Here is a 17,143-nt window from a genome sequence, read left to right on the forward strand (position 1 = left end):
GGAAATAAACGGATGTAGGCTTCTTAACTGGTCATAACAGGTGACGCAATAGTCATAAATGACGTCACAAGGCCACTGTGACCAAAAATTTTAAATGGGACCCTATGGCAAGTGACAGCTCGTTTGAAAGGTATTAAAAATACCTATTCAGTCATACCAATTTTGTTTGGGTTTCGGCTGATTTTGATTGATAAATTGAAGAAATACGAAAATTATAGTTTCGCATTCAATTAATAAAGATTTAAGAACCAGTTTTTATAATAAGTGTTCAAAATGTGCTCCATCTACTTCCTGGCAGTAATGCATCCTATTGCTAAACTCTTGTCGTACTCGTCCCAGTGTGTCAGCGGAAATTGCCCTACATTCTTCAACAATTCGTTGTTTCAGAATGGCAATACTGTCAGGTGCTGTAGATTTCAAGTACCCCCATAGAAAAAAATCTAATGGTGTTGTCATGAGTAATGCGCAAGCGCATCTCATTACAGTATTGGAAAGAATGCAATAAACCAGTCTATGCCAAGTGTCGTTTCAATATAGTTGTCCCCACTATAACATGGCGCAGTCGAATTGGCAGTAGTATAACAATATGTCTGTTGTCAATACAAACGTAAAAATTCCAAGTGAAATGGACTGGAATGGGAACCCAGCAGAAAATTACATATTTTTCAAGCAAAAGTTTGAAATATATTTAGCAGCATCCCGTCAAAAGGAATGCAGTTCTGACTACAAAGGATCCCTGCTTTTGAATACCATTGGGGACAGAGCTGTACGAATATATAATCATTTTCAGTGGCAGGAGGATACGGACAAAGTTGCTTATGAAAAGATAATCAAACAATTTGATTCATATTTCATCCCTCAGAAAAACAATACATATGAACGTTACTTATTTTTTACACGAGATAGAAGTCCAGAAGAAAGTATTGAAGAATACGTTAACATTCTAAGAGGATTGAGTGCATCATGTGGCTTTGGAAACTTAACGGACAGTTTGATCAAAGATCGTCTCATCCTTGCCTTATCGGATATTTCTTTGAAGAACCGACTGATAAGAGAGCCTAACCTGACTTTGTCAAGTGCAGTTTTGATTTGCAAAACATCAGAACAGGCGGACAAACAGCTTCAACAAATCTCAAAAGGGACAAATCCGTTGGAAATTGATGACTTGGGTGAAACAAGAAACAATTCAAGTAAGCAAAAAATGCCGATTCAAAAAAAAAATGCCGTTACTAAAAACAGATCATTCGTTTCTACACCTGAGCAAGCTACAGAAGCGCACGCATCTACGTCATACCCACGTCACTCTGGTCATCAATATGGCCGTAGCCAAACATCAGCTGTGTTCCAAAACAGTAAACAGAACAAATGCTCAAGATGCGGTTCTACTCATGCTTTTGGAATGTGCCCTGCGAAAGGAGTTAAGTGCAAAGTGTGTGCGAAATTTAATCATTTTGCTAGAATGTGTCAATCGCGGAATTTGAATGCAATTAGTCATGTAGACGAATTCAGTGATGAAAACTTTGATGATTGCTGTAATTCATTTCTAGGAAGTATTGAAATGAATATGTTTTCAATCCACGCTGATTGGTATGAAAATTTACTTTTGAACAATATTATTGAGGTTTTTTATCGACCTTTTTTTGGGTAATGGTTACCTTCCACAATCTGAAAAAATATAAAAATTATAATGGAGAACTTTATACAAGTGTAGAAGGGCAAACTTTTTAGTTTACCCCGATAAGTTACTGCGTAAAAATCAAAGTATTTTTCACAAAGAAAAATCTTCTATTTATCAGTAACTTGTCGTATTTTACAATTTTGCCTATCAAAAAAATATTAAGAAATTATACTTATCTTTTACGTTTCGGAGGCCAAAATCTGCCTCCGTCTTCAGAAATGGATAAAAATTCGAATAAATATGCAGTTATTCCTTTTTTAAGAGCTTATTTCTTTACTTCTTCGACAGATGTCAAAGAAGTTTTGAAATATGAAATTATGTCAATGTTGTTGATTGACAACTGAAATATTCGATGTAATACAAGGTACTCTCCGATATCAGTTTGTTGCCATTTCGCCACTATCCAAAGTTTTCTTCAAAAAAAGGTCGATAAAAAACTGATTTTTTCCTCCACAAAAAATGACTTTCGTTGAATATTATTGAGGTGTCTTTCAAACTTGATACTGGAGCTCAAATCAATGTTTTACCATATAATTATTTCAGAAGGCTTCAAGTAGATTTAATAACAAATAAAACAGAACTAGGAGTTGTTACCACCTATGGAAATGAAACTTTGAATGTATTGGGCATTTGCTACGTTTCATGTAAATACAAAAACCAAAATGAAAATATTAAATTCCATGTTATCAAAACAAATAAAAGTCCCATTCTCGGTTTATCAACTATTGTTAAACTGCAAATGATAAAAAGAAATGACATAAATGAATTAAAAAAGGAAACAGCTTCTAGTATTTTAAGTAAATACAGTGATGTTTTTGAAGGTGTTGGTTCAATAGGAAAGCATCATATAGTAATTAATCCAAATGTTACACCTGTAATCCATCCTTCTAGAAAGGTTCCATTTAAACTACATAAAAGGCTTCAATCAAAATTAGATGAATTAGAAAGAAATGATATTATAGAAAAATGCACTGAACCAACAGATTGGGTCAACTCCATGGTAATAGTTCAAAAACCTAATAAAGAACTAAGAATATGCATTGATCCCAAGCATTTAAACGTTGCCATCAAAAGGGAACATTTTCACATTCCAACTCTAGATGAGATAACCTATAAGTTGAGGGGGGCCAAATATTTTAGTGTTTTGGACTGTAGTAATGGTTTTCACCAGATAAGATTAGATCATGAAAGCTCTAGAATATGCACTTTCAACACACCATTTGGAAGATATTCTTACAAGCGTCTCCCATATGGTTTATGTTCGGCATCAGAAGTTTTTCAAAAAATCTTAAGGCAGTATTTTGATTCTATTGACGGAGTTGACACATACATAGATGATATATTGATTTGGGGAAATAGTTTAGAAATTCATAATCAAAGATTAGAAAATATTTTAAAAATTTGTAGAAAAAACAATATAAAATTGAACAAAAACAAATGTAAAATAGCTACAAACGAAATAAAATACATGGGACATATTTTGTCAGAAGAAGGGATTAAGCCAGATGTCGATAAAATAAAGGCCATTCAATATTATAAAACACCAGAAAACAAAAAAGATTTAGAAATATTCTTAGGAATGATAACGTATTTGGGTAAATTTATCTCTAACTTATCAAAAATAACAGAGCCTTTGAGATGTTTATTGAAAAAAGATGTATGTTTTCAATGGAATTTCGAACAACAGCATTCATTTGACACTTTGAAAAAATATTTAATGAACCCTCCCCTTCTCTCATATTATTCAGTAACTGAACCCATCACTATATGTTGTGATGCCTCTTCAAAGGGGCTGGGTGCGGTCTTGAAACAAAATGGAAGGCCTGTGGCTTATTCATCCAGATCATTGACAGAGTCGCAAATTTCCTGGGCACAAATCGAAAAGGAAATGCTAGCCATATATTTTGCATGCACCAAGTTTCATCAGTATATTTTTGGGCGAGACGATGTTACTGTTAAATCAGATCATAAGCCATTAATCCCACTTTTTTCTAAAAGTATCTTTAAGGCTCCGTCCAGAATTCAAAGTCTTTTATTAAAATTGTCAAAATACAATATTAAAGTTGTTTATGAACCAGGTAAAAATCTCAAAATAGCAGATGCTCTTTCCCGTGCCTATGTTATTGAAAATGACAATTTTTTGAATGATCTAGATCAGCAGATATGTTTTATAGAACGGAACCTTCCTGTAACTGATAAAAAAATTGAGTTAATAAAAAAATGTATAAATGAAGATTCTCATTTACAACTTCTGATAAAAATAATTAAAAATGGCTTCCCAAATGATAAAAATAATTTAGAAAACTCACTCAAGTCATATTGGCCTTTTAGAGATGAACTTAGTTACATAAACGGTTTGATTTTCAAGTGTGACAGAATACTTATTCCTGAATCTCTTAGGAAAGATACTTTAAATAGATTACATTTGGGGCATATAGGTAAAGAAAAAATGAAAATGAGGGCTCGTGAATTGATATTTTGGCCTGGTTTAACAGCTCAAATTAATGATATTTGTGATAATTGTGAAGCATGTAACCCCTAAATAATCATAACATACCTTCCACGCCATGGAACAAGTTAGGAGTAGACATTTTTCTTTTCAATGAGAGTAACTATTTGATTGTTATTGATTACTACTGGAAGTATATTGAAATTGCTTGTTGTAAAAAAATATCACTAGTCAAAATGTCATCAAACATTTAAAAGAGATATTTTCGAGGCAAGGAATTCCAACTGAATTGTATTCTGATAATGGTCCATGCTTCACATCGCAAGAATTCAAAATTTTTTCAACAGATTGGAATTTCCAACACAATTTTTCAAGTCCTCATCACCAACAATCAAATGGCCTCGTGGAACGAGCCATCAGCTCCGTTAAAAATATATTAAAGAAATGTTTATATGACAATACCGATATCTATTTGGCACTTTTGGAGTTACGTAATACTCCATTACATAATGAGATTGGAAGTCCTTCTCAACTTCTCAATAGTAGGAGAATGCGGGGAGCTCTACCTGTCTTCGAAAATAAATTAAAACCTAAAATACAAAATAAGGAAAAAATAAAAAAACTACTTCACACATAAAAATGAATGTACAAAATTTTATTTCGACAAAATTCTAGACATCTTCCACAACTTAGTATTAATCAGCACATTTACATTCAAAATATTAAAGATAAAAAATGGACTCCAGGTATCGTAATGAAAATATATAACGACAGGTCTTATCTAGTAAAAATCTTGAATACAAACACAATTGTGAGGAGAAATAGAATTTACTTAAGAGCTGCGAAGAAAAAATTTAACAACAATGTTTCTAAAATGAAATATGATTATGAGGATTTATTTACAAAAAATCATGATAATGAACCAGTAACACACACTGAAAACACCACCACTCGATATGGAAGAAAAATTAAAAGACCAGATTATCTAAATATAAATAGTCAAACTGTAAAGACTTATAGTTGAGCATCATGTAATGAGTGATAGATAGATAAATGATTTTAATCTCGATTATATAATCTTAAGTTAAGTATAAGGTCCGGTGACCGAGCTGGCCATTCGATCGAACCTCGTCGTCCAATCCATCTACCACGATATTCTTCATCTAGGTAACGTCTTACTGCACCGTAATAGTGTGCAGGAGCACCATCTTGTTGAAACGTTATTTTCAAGTTGTCGAATTCATCTGGATTATCTTCTAGAATTTCAAGAATTAACGCCTCAATATCAGTTTGTAACATCTCCAGATACAATTCACCGGTTAAGTTAGCATTGAGAAAAAGAGGCCCAACTATGTGGTTTCCCAAAATACCTGCCCAAACATTCACTTTTTCTGGAAATTGAGTATGTTTTTCACGAAAGATGTGAGGATTTGTGTCACTCCAATACCTCACATTTTGAGTGTTAACATTTCCATTGAGAAAGAAAGTACTTTCGTCACTTAAACAAATTGTCTGTATGTAGCCTGGTTGTTGGTTCATTTTATCGGACATAGTTTCACAGAATTCTAGTCTTCGGTCGGGGTCATAATCTGAAAGTTGGTGCACCATTTTTAATTTGTATGGATGAAATTTGTTTTTAGCCAACACCCTATGTACTGTCCTTTGACTGACTTCACAGATAGACGCAACTTGGGCTGTGGAAGAAGTAGGGTTCACTACCCTATCTCCAAGTATGTCAATTTTTTTGTCATCACTAATTGTTGGTCGACCAGATCGTTTGGCATCTTGAACACTATCTGATGCTTCAAACTTCCGAAGAAGATCCCTCAAATAAACCCTCGATATAGGGCGATCGGGGTACCTCTCATTAAACAGTCGTTCCGCTGCATGGAAATTGTTTCTACATTCACCAATTATTAAGATAGCTGCTACTTTGTCGGCTACAGTACGTACCATTTTGCCTATGTAAACACTTAAACGTCTCGTTAGACAATAGCTTAGGTAAATTTTCAAGGTATAAACACTTTTGACAAGTAGATAATTCAAACACGTCAACCTTTTTGACAATGAACCAGAGGCATACTTTAAAATCTTTATTAATTAAATGCGAAACAATAATTTTCGTATTTCTTCAATTTATCAATCAAAATCAGCCGAAACCCAAACAAAATTGGTATGACTGAATAGGTATTTTCAATACCTTTCAAACGAGCTGTCACTTGCCATAGGGTCCCATTTAAAATTTTTGGTCACAGTGGCCTTGTGACGTCATTTATGACTATTGCGTCACCTGTTATGACCAGTTAAGAAGCCTACATCCGTTTATTTCCACCCTCCAAATTTCATTATTATAAGTATACCCGTTCCAAAGATACGAGGGGGGGAGGGGACTTTTGACTAGCACTGTATGATACTTCTCCGAGTTGACATTTCGGATACTCAATATGTCTCAGAAACTGGATTGGAAATATTTGTAGAAGTTTTTCATATTCTTGTACCTATATAGTTCAGAATAAATTTGTCTTAAAAAAAAGCATGTACCTACCATCATTTATCAATAGTTATCATGACTGGTTCTTGTAGCAAATGTGGTTACAACATTTTTTCATTAAGACAAAAATAGAATTTTATAACAAAAACTTCTGAGTTGCCTTTATTAAACACTTATAATACATACCTGAGGTATCGGAATATTGAAGTTCAATATTTTCATAATCTATTGACGAGCTGGTGCCTGGAACAGGACTCAATAGTCTTTTGCATTTTTCGGTTGATGTATTGGCAGGAGAAACAGTTCTTGCCTTTCTGCTACTGACATTATCAGCTGTAACATCTTCATAGGTTTGCCTGCCTTGAGAGGTGCCTGCTACACTCTCAGAAATGTTCGACATCCCAGTATCATCAACAACGGGATTATCTTGAAAATAAAAAAAGGTATGGTGGAATTCATTGCTTTGCTTTCAAGAATAGAAAGTTATCTACTATCAACTACTGGACTGCATTATTCTAGATTGACTTTACCTTGCTCTGAGGGGTTTATTTCATCAGAAAAACCGGTGGGAACTGCTTCTTTTTTCAATCTGTTTTTCTGCAAATTGGCAAACATATCACTTCCAAAGTGCTTACAACAGACACGAAAACGGGAATAGCATTCTTCAGACGTGAACTCCTTCAATTTATCCACTTTCAAAATGGCCTTCCATGAAGCACACCTATGAAAAAAATCTCAGTAAAGGGTTTTTTTTCAGTTTCAGAAGATAGTTACCTTGCATCATCTTTGGGAATCCTAAAAAAACTCAATTGGGGATTTTCCCTCGAATTGCTTGAACATACTACGCAATATTTGCATTGTTTTTTGGAAACAAACTCAGGCAAAACTGTAAACATCTTGCAATTCACTATTTCGCAGAAAAAACACCCACTGCTAGCAAACGAATAAAAGTATATGCAACAAAACTTAGAACACGTGAAAACTACGAAATAAACAAAAATCACAGTATTTTATAGGTTATGATTGCATTTTGCACTGTTGCCAATGTGACAATTATCGTTATCCGACATAATATTGTAGATTTGCCAAAATGATCATTTTCGAATAAAATACATGGAATATTTCTAAGAACCAACGTCTCATCCAGTAATATTCCAGCAATCAGAATTTTATGGAATAAGAGACCACCTTTAACATTTTTTCACGAGTTGTAAAATAATGTACCACAGTAGGTTGGGTGAAACCCATGAAATTCGACAACTATGGAAGGTTTGCATGCCTGTCTTAAACTCGTCGTTTGCGCAGACCTAAGACATCGACGCGTGGGTCTGCGCGTAGGAAAATTCAAACCACAAATCAGCCTTTATGAAATTACTGTATACAAAATACTGTGCCCTTGAGAAGGAAGGAGTTGAGTCGCTATTTGTATGTCGAATAATAAAGTTCAGTTCAATCGACGCTATTTATTTATCACTATACCAGCACTATTAACAACTGAAAATTCGACATCAGTTTATTCAATTCAATTATTCAAACAAATCTTGGTCCTTCGAGCCGCATATAGTGATAAATCAACGAAATTTCAATTAAAAAACTTCAATTATTCTGGAATAAGACATCTGAAAACGATCAAGGAAAGAAAGCAGCTAGTCGACCAAATCAATTATGGATCTGGAGTCTCGATGAATCGCTGGTCAACCACATGGGCAACTATACGCACTCATAGAAGATAAAATCAACCAGTCTAATAAAAAATAACATACAGTTGGACAAATCAGTAAAGGATATCGAGCAACGACAAATTTTTGACCTTTGGTTTGGGTGAATTTATGCATAGCAGACAATGAGCTGATAAGTAAGTCAGTTCCTTCTATTTTCCAATTGTTTACCTTCCTATTTTTTTGCAAACCATTAGGTCTGTTTTTAAGTGGTTTCGACTGAAGTAGTTTAACGATGAGTGCTGCGGAATTGCGGCAATTAATAAAAAATCGTAGTTCGCTTAAAATACTATTGACTTGTTTATCTAAATACACTGATTCAATTCAAGATGAAACAATTTCACCTGCTTTCAATGATGTTAAATTACGGTACGAAAATAATGTCACATTATTAAGTGAATTTGAAAATGTGCAGAAAATAATAGAAGAAAAATGTCCTGACGATCAATTAGAAACGCATATGGATGAAAGAGAATCATTTCAAGACAAATATTATAAAGCCATTTCAATTCTGACAGAATTTATTAGTCAAGAGTTGCCTTCAACTGTTCAAGTACATCAAAACACAAGTGTTAATGATTCACTTCAACACTTTTTATTGCCTAAAATTAAACTTCCTACTTTTAACGGTGAATACGATCATTGGCTTGAATTCAAACGAAATTTTCTAAATACTATTGATTCAAACACAAATTTGAATTCTGGTCAGAAATTAAATTTTTTGAAAGCATCTCTAGATGGATACGCGAAAAGAACGATTGAAGGTTTTGATGAATCACAGGACTATCAAGGTGCTTGGAAAATGTTATGCGAAAAGTTTGACAGGAAAAATTTCCTTGTTGATACTCACATAAGATCTATTTTCAATATCAATTCAATAAATATAAATACATTTTTACAATTCCGAAGTATGCTAGATGACATTTCCAAACATCTGTCCTGTTTGGAAGGTATGAAGCTTTCAAAAGATACTTTATTTGATATGACTATCATACATGTAATTTACAATAAATTAGACAAAATAAGTCAGAATAAGTGGAAAGAGCATCACATTAGTACAGAATTACCTACTCTTGATCAATTTTTGGAGTTTCTCAAAGAACGACAGGATATCTTGCAATCTCAGGAAGAACCTAACTTATGTAAAAATAATGTCTCTCATAATAAATCTATTTCTACACGGTCCCAAGTGAATGTATCCTTGAATCAAATAAAATGCAATTTTTGTAAAAAAAGCCATTCAATTTATACTTGTCAGGATTTTCTAAAATTACCAATCAATGAGAGATGGAGCAAAGTTGTAGCATTGAAGTTGTGTTCCAATTGTCTGCGTACTGGACATTCGAAAGATACATGCAACAGTGGTAGCTGCCGCAGGTGCAGACGCAAGCATAACACTCTTTTACATAACGATATTCAACAATTTAATGAAAATACTAATAAAAATTCTGTTAATCAATTAAGCAGTTCTGATTTATCTGATGAACAAAGTACTAGTTCACAAAACAATTTTATTCCATCAGGGGTTGCAAATACCAGTCAAAATTATTCAATAACTAATCCTGTTCCAAATTCCACTGTATTATTGTCAACAGTTACCTTTAAAGTTAAGGATAGTACTGGAAAATTCCATAAATGCAGGGCACTTTTGGATTCTGGTGCACAATCCAATTTAATAACCAAAGAATGTGTTCAAAGGTTGAACTTGCAATTGACTACAGCCAAACTATCAATTATAGGAATAAATCAAGTTGTTTCCAACTTAACACAGAAAGTTACACTTACATTTTCTCAATTTTCTCAAACATTAATAATTCTCAATTCGATTTGTGTTGTTATGTAACACCTTTCACTTGTACCATTCCTTCCGAGAAAATAAACACTTTCTTCTCAATTCCAGAAAACATCTGTCTATCTGACCCAGAATTTTATCTTTCACAAAAAATAGATATGATCATAGGTTCCAGTCTGTTCTGGGATCTACTCGTACAAGGCAATATTAAACTTGGAAAAAATGGCCCAATTTTACAAAACACTAAATTGGGTTGGGTTGTCGCTGGCGCTACTATTAACACATCAATGTTTTCTTCGTGCAACTTTTTAAAAGATTTCGTGCCAGAAGACAAACATCTAAGAAAGTTCTGGGAAATAAATGAAGTAAACGTACCTCTAAATATGTCAAAGGATGACATTCAGTGTGAAGAATTGTTTTTAAAAACCACCATTTTACAATTCATTGTAAAATTGGCTCTGAAACACTCAACTGAACAGTTAGGTGATTCAAAGGAAACTGCCATTAATAGATTTTTGGCATTAGAAAAACGATTTCAAACAAATGTTGAGTTTTACAATTTTTACAGGGATTTTATTCATGAATACTTGCAGTTAGGTCATATGACTAAGATAGAAACACTTAACAGTTATAACCACAATTATTATTTACCTCATCACGGTATCTTAAAAGAAAGCAGTAATACCACCAAATTAAGAGTTGTATTTGATGGTTCCTGTCCAACCAGTTCTGGATGGTCTTTAAATGACTTAGAGTATGTAGGGCCAAAAGTACAAAACGATATTTTTAATATATTAATCAGATTTCGACTGTACAAATACGTTGTTTCTGCGGACGTCAGTAAAATGTATAGGCAAATTTGGGTTCATCCGGACCATAGACCACTTCAGCTAATTCTCTGGAGAGATACTCCCAGTGAAGCACTTACTACTTACCAACTCAATACAGTCACTTATGGTACCACGAGCGCACCATATTTAGCCATCAAATGCCTTAATCAATTAGCTATACAAAATCAAACTAACTATCCTATAGCTTCAAAAACAATTCTGTCCTATTTCTATGTAGACGACCTGTTAACCGGGTCCAATGATTTAGAAGAGTTGCAAGGTAGATGCAAAGACATATCTTCTATTTTTAGATCCGCAAATTTTATTCTTAGAAAATGGAGTGCAAATGACGTACACATTTTAAAAAATATCCCTTGCATTGACATATCCAATGAAATTTTAACTGTCGGCGATTATGAAAGTTGCAAAACATTAGGCATTCAACTTGATAATAAAAAAGACAATCTGACTTACAAAATTTCCCCTATCCATTTAACTAGTTCCATTACAAAAAGACAAATACTATCCATTATAGCCCAAATTTATGATCCGTTAGGACTTCTTGCTCCAGTAATCATTATTGCAAAAATTATAATTCAGAACCTTTGGGCTCTCAAACAGTCGTAGGATGAAAATGTTCCTCCAAATATATTTCTCCAATGGTCCAAATTTTACAATCAACTAAATGAGCTTAACAATTTGAAGATTCCTCGATGTTCTTTAAGTGACAACCAATCGATAATTGACATTCACTGTTTTTGTGATGCATCTCAACAAGCTTATGCAAGTTGCATTTATTTTCGAAGCAAAAATTCAGCCGGAAATTACGTTTCTCGTTTAGTTTGTTCTAAAAGCAAAGTTTCACCTTTGAAACCCCTCACAATTCCAAGATTAGAATTATGCGCTGCCTTACTGGGAGCCCAGCTAGTAGAACAAGTGGTCAAAGCTATATCAATAAAGGTACCTATTTTTTATTGGACTGATTCACAAATAGTATTGTGTTGGATCCGGAAAGATCCTAATCTGCTACAACAATTTGTAGCCAACCGTGTGTCCAAATTACAGAATTTAACTAATATTGATGAATGGCATTACATAAATACAAAAGAAAACCCTGCAGATTTGGCATCGAGAGGAGTTCTTCCTGAAAACCTGAATAAATGCTTTCTGTGGTGGAACGGACCTGATCTTTTATACAATTCAATTAATGATAATTAATGATAATTATAGACATTAAACTTCCAGAATTGAAGAAAATACAAACTGTGCTAATTAATACAAGCAAAGAACCATTTGATCTATCTTTTACATTTTCAGATCTCAAAACATTGAAAAACGTTACAGCATATTGTCTTAGATTTATGTCCAATTCTCGAAAATTACCTTCAAATGGAACGTATGGAATACTGACTCTTTCAGAAATCAATTATGAATTTCTTCAATTATTGAAATTATCTCAATTAGAATCATTCCATAAAGAAATATCTTATTTGAAAACAAATAAGGGTTTCCCACCTAAACATGAACTCAGTAGTTTATCACCCTTTCTTGACGAAAACAATTTACTCAGAGTAGGTGGAAGACTTCGCTTAAGTTCATTAGATACAAATTCAAAACATCCTATCTTGCTATCATCCAGCCATCCTTTAACTAAATTAATCTTTGAACACAAACACAAAATTTTATTACATCCTGGGCCTCAGCTACTTCTATCTTCAGTTCGACAATTTTACTGGCCAAATTTAATCCAAAATTTGCTGAGTGTCCAATGGCAAGTTTACCAGAAACTCGTGTGAAACCGTCCTTGCCTTTTCAGTGTACTGGTCTAGATTTTGCAGGACCATTTTCCTTAAAAGATAAACTAGGACGTGGATCCAAAATATTGAAATGTTATGTTTGTGTTTTTGTGTGCTTCTGCACTAAGGCAGTTCATTTAGAACTAGTCTCCAATTTAAAAACAGAATGTTTTTTATCTTGTCTTAAACGTTTCACATCACGAAGGGGAATACCCAATGATATTTACTCAGACAATGGAACCACCTTCATTGGTGCTCGAAACGAACTTGAAGAAATGGGTTTCTTTCTTAAAGGTAATATTAATTCTTTAATTGATTATGGAAATGAAAATAATATCAGATGGCATTTCATACCTCCATATACGCCTAACTTTGGTGGCCTATGGGAAGAGTATGAAACATCATTTAAAGCGATGTATGCTTAACAAAAACCTTATTTATGAGTTCAATTCACTATTAATTCAAGTCGAGGGTATCTTGAATTCAAGACCTTTATTTACAAACTCTTCCGATCCCAATGATTTACTTTCTATCACTCCATCACATTTTCTTATTGGTCGTCCTATTTCCTCCATTCCCGATGCTGACTTAACCACAACTTCAACAGGAAGACTATCCCGTTTGGATATATTAACGCAAATGTACCAGCAGTTTTGGATTCGTTTCAAAAAGGAATATATATCGCAATTGCATCCTCATAATAAATGGAAGAAATTACCCACCCCACTTCACGAAGGCACCTTGGTCCTGATTAAGAACGATCTACAACCTCCGTGTAAATGGTCTTTAGGGCGTATACTCAGTCTCTACCCTGGAAAAGATGAAGTTTCCCGTGTGGCAGAACTCAAAGTGTCTAATAAAACAATTGTGCGTGCTGTTAGACATTTATGTCCATTACCAATTCAAAATGAGATAGATATATAATGTATTGTTATCTGTTTTTTTTTAATTTTATTATGAATATTTTTTTTTTGAAGGTACCCTTCAAAGGGGGGAGTATGTTTAAAATTGTGTATATTTGTTTTCACATGTTTTTGTTAAAACCGGCAACAGTGTCTAAAATGTAATGACAGGCCTGGTCCCTTGAGAAGGAAGGAGTTGAGTCGCTATTTGTATGTCGAATAATAAAGTTCAGTTCAATCGACGCTATTTATTTATCACTATACCAGCACTATTAACAACTGAAAATTCGACATCAGTTTATTCAATTCAATTATTCAAACAATATTTTTTTTTCTGTTCAAATAGAGTATATTTAGTGAAAGAGAAATTACAAAAATGAGAAGTTGAAAAAAATTACAAAATTGAAGAAACTAAGAGTAAAACTTTCCCTCGGTTATCTTAAAGGCGCGATTTTGTTCCATCCTTTACATAAAAGAGGACGTATGCTTCTCCACTCACAAGCGACTTTGGTGAAATTGGTGACACGTGTGAATCGTTGTATTTGTGCCACGCGCTAGTATACTGGTGTCTGCAGTATGCTGTATAATGTCCTCTGTTAGTAGTCCCACTGTGATTTAAAAGTGCATATAGATTATAACAAGTAGCCACATTTTCTCCTGCAAAATTGTCCATATCCAATCCTTCTAGAGGAAATTCGATGACATCATTCAATTTGCCTCTACTTTCCGTTGGAGAGAATCTTTTTAAATGTATTACTAAAATATAGAGAAACTTGTGGATTGATAGGAATTTTATGCATTTTCTCCTTTCCTTGCATTTCGAACACGTCGAAATATATATATATATATATATATATATATATATATATATATATATATATATATATATATATATATATATATATATATATATATATATATATATATATATATACACAAATAGAGATTTCATCGAGTGTGCATGAGATAAATCAAATTAATAATATAAATATATAAATATAAAGAAATAATATAAATTTGTTAAGTCAAACACGAATTTTCTCTGACAATTTGTTATAGATCAAACATACTATATATTTCCATGAACATCAACTATTTGTTTTTTAAAATTGTTAAACAAAGTTATATCAATTCAAATTCAATCTTTTGACAAAATGTTTCTACAAACTCTCTACAATTATTTTATACAGCGTTCTTATATATTTTGTTTATATTTACTGTAAGTATCAATATTAACTATTTTCTGTTAAAATTAAACCAAATTTTATTTTAGATAGCCCTGATATATTTATATATATATATATATATATATATATATATATATATATATATATATATATATATATATATATATATTCAAGGATGTAATTCTTAGACCCATTTTAAGAAAAAAACGTCCTATGGACGTATGTCATAAAAGCCTTAACTTTTGAGATACAGGGTGGCGAAGTTTTCAAAAATAATCAGTTTTTTAATAATACCTGAGATAATTTTGATACATATGTTCCATGCCTCAAGGCGCATTTTCTGATGCACACAAATATTTATTTTTTCAAACAGTGGCATCCCTACGGGTTTCGCATTGAATATTTTAGGGAAAAAAATACTACGCCAATGCTTTTTTTTCAAAATAAAATCATTTTTAAAATCCTCATTTATTTTTGAGAAAATTTGAACTCCTGGTCCGACGCATGATTTTCACTCAAAAAAAATAAAAATCGACAGAAAGCGAATTAAGAAATTAGATCAATTCTAAAATGAATGAGAATCTGAAAATTACTTTATAACGCATTACCAATTTCCTAATGATATTTGAAAACATAATCTGCAAAAAATAAATTTTTCACAAAAACGAGTTTTATTTTATTTTGTGACAGTAAGTCTAAACGAATAGCACAAATTTGTTAATTGGTAGTAATAGCAAAACTGATTATAAAAATTGTTGGAAGTGGCCACCTGCACTTAGTATGCATGCTTCCGCCCTTCTACGCATGGAATTACGCACCCGTTCAAATATTCCCGGCGTATTTCGTATAGTTTCAAACGAGGCAATTATTCACTCTCTTAAATATTCTAAAGTATTGACGGGAATTTTATACACAAGAGTTTTAAGGTGACCCCATTAAAAAATCTAAACTGTTGAGATCGGGGGATCTTGCTGGCCATTGCTGAGGTCCTCCGCGACCTATCCAACGATTAGGATAAACTGTATTCAAATGGTTTCGGACAATTTCACTAAAATGAGCAGGGGCGCCATCGTGCATGTACCATATTCGATTCCTTAACGCAAGTGGCACATCTTCCAATAACCCAGGTAAGTCTTCTTCGAGAAAGTGCAAATAAGAACGACCATCAAGGCGTCCTGGTAGAAAAAATGGGCTTATTAGATGATCACCTATAATTCCTGCCCATACATTAACCGATGTAACCTGAAAAGTTGACTTTTATCAACAATCCAAAGCACTTGTTACGAAATGTATCATTTAATTGTGGAAATCATAAAATACATGTATACAATTTCACAGTTCCAATCTAGTAAACATCAGCTATTTGATTTTCTTGATAACTCTGTATTTCATTGCATTGTTTGATGTAGTCTGGGGAAGAGAAAAAGAAACGAATTATTATTAATGAAATAAAATTCTCAAAACGAAGGAATGCTCAATGAATACTTCATAAAAAGTAAGAAGTATTTCCATTGGAGTACACCAAATTTCGTCCACATGTACGTCACGGCGCAAAGGACGAGTTTGTGTTGATACTTCTGGTCGGAGGTCAACCTGAAAGGATTTTGGGTGATGGTTGAGAAACGAAAGTAGAGTGTGTCACGTGAGTTACCATTTTTGTGTTGGGCATTATTTTAGTGGAAGCCATTCCCTTAGAGGAGGTGAGTTTTTTAACCATTTGATTTCTGGAACCAATATCACAACCGAGATCACTTTCTGTAGATCTGCCGGTTTTCATTAAGCTACGGACAAGTACAGCCTTTGGTATTTTCCAAGAAGCGTGGGTCTTCCAACCATCTCGAACGTTTCTGTTCTAGTTTGGAACCTTTTGGATCCCCAAATACCGTCTTTTGCTGTCGACCAGTTTTGAAAAAAAAGAAAAGTCGAATTGTTCCAGTTCGACATATATCTTTCAAATCCAGGATATTTATAGTATCGCCTGACAACTGAACTGTTTCGGTTTCTAACCCTCAAACCAACTATACCCACACAGCACTAGATATTCATGGAATATTCCCTGTATATCATAAAACGAACGTATATATTTCAAATATTCATAGAATATTCTTGGAATATATACATGCCTTTAGAATATTCATAGAATATGCTTGAATGAATATGGCAGGATTATTCCCGAAAGAATGTGCATAGAATGTCTATAAATGGATTATTCTCCTTTGAATATTCTAAGAATATTGTCGATCGAATATACCATATGGTATATTATTAGAATATATCCCCACGGTATATTTTGGAATATT

At 33.3% G+C, this 17,143-nt stretch overlaps 2 protein-coding genes across 2 annotated transcripts in view; one reads left to right on the forward strand and one right to left on the reverse strand.

The window, feature by feature from the left end:
* Window positions 1-17,143, forward strand: part of LOC141483653 (twitchin-like) — a 437,930-nt gene that overhangs the window by 373,738 nt on the left and 47,049 nt on the right. The gene's annotated exons all lie outside the window — the stretch shown is intronic.
* Window positions 6,755-7,705, reverse strand: LOC141483635 (uncharacterized). Its single transcript, XM_074178400.1, has 3 exons — window positions 7,393-7,705; window positions 7,149-7,339; window positions 6,755-7,044 (listed from the first exon to the last, which is right to left on the reverse strand). Exons 1-3 carry the CDS (start codon window positions 7,512-7,514, stop codon window positions 6,755-6,757), a joined length of 603 nt encoding a protein of 200 aa, XP_074034501.1. The 5' UTR covers window positions 7,515-7,705.

The sequence above is a fragment of the Leptinotarsa decemlineata genome, unplaced genomic scaffold (genome assembly GCF_025532065.1).
Source record: "Leptinotarsa decemlineata unplaced genomic scaffold, Ldec_3_MD MMD2_tig00003798_RagTag_RagTag, whole genome shotgun sequence".
Classification (NCBI taxonomy): domain Eukaryota; kingdom Metazoa; phylum Arthropoda; class Insecta; order Coleoptera; family Chrysomelidae; genus Leptinotarsa; species Leptinotarsa decemlineata.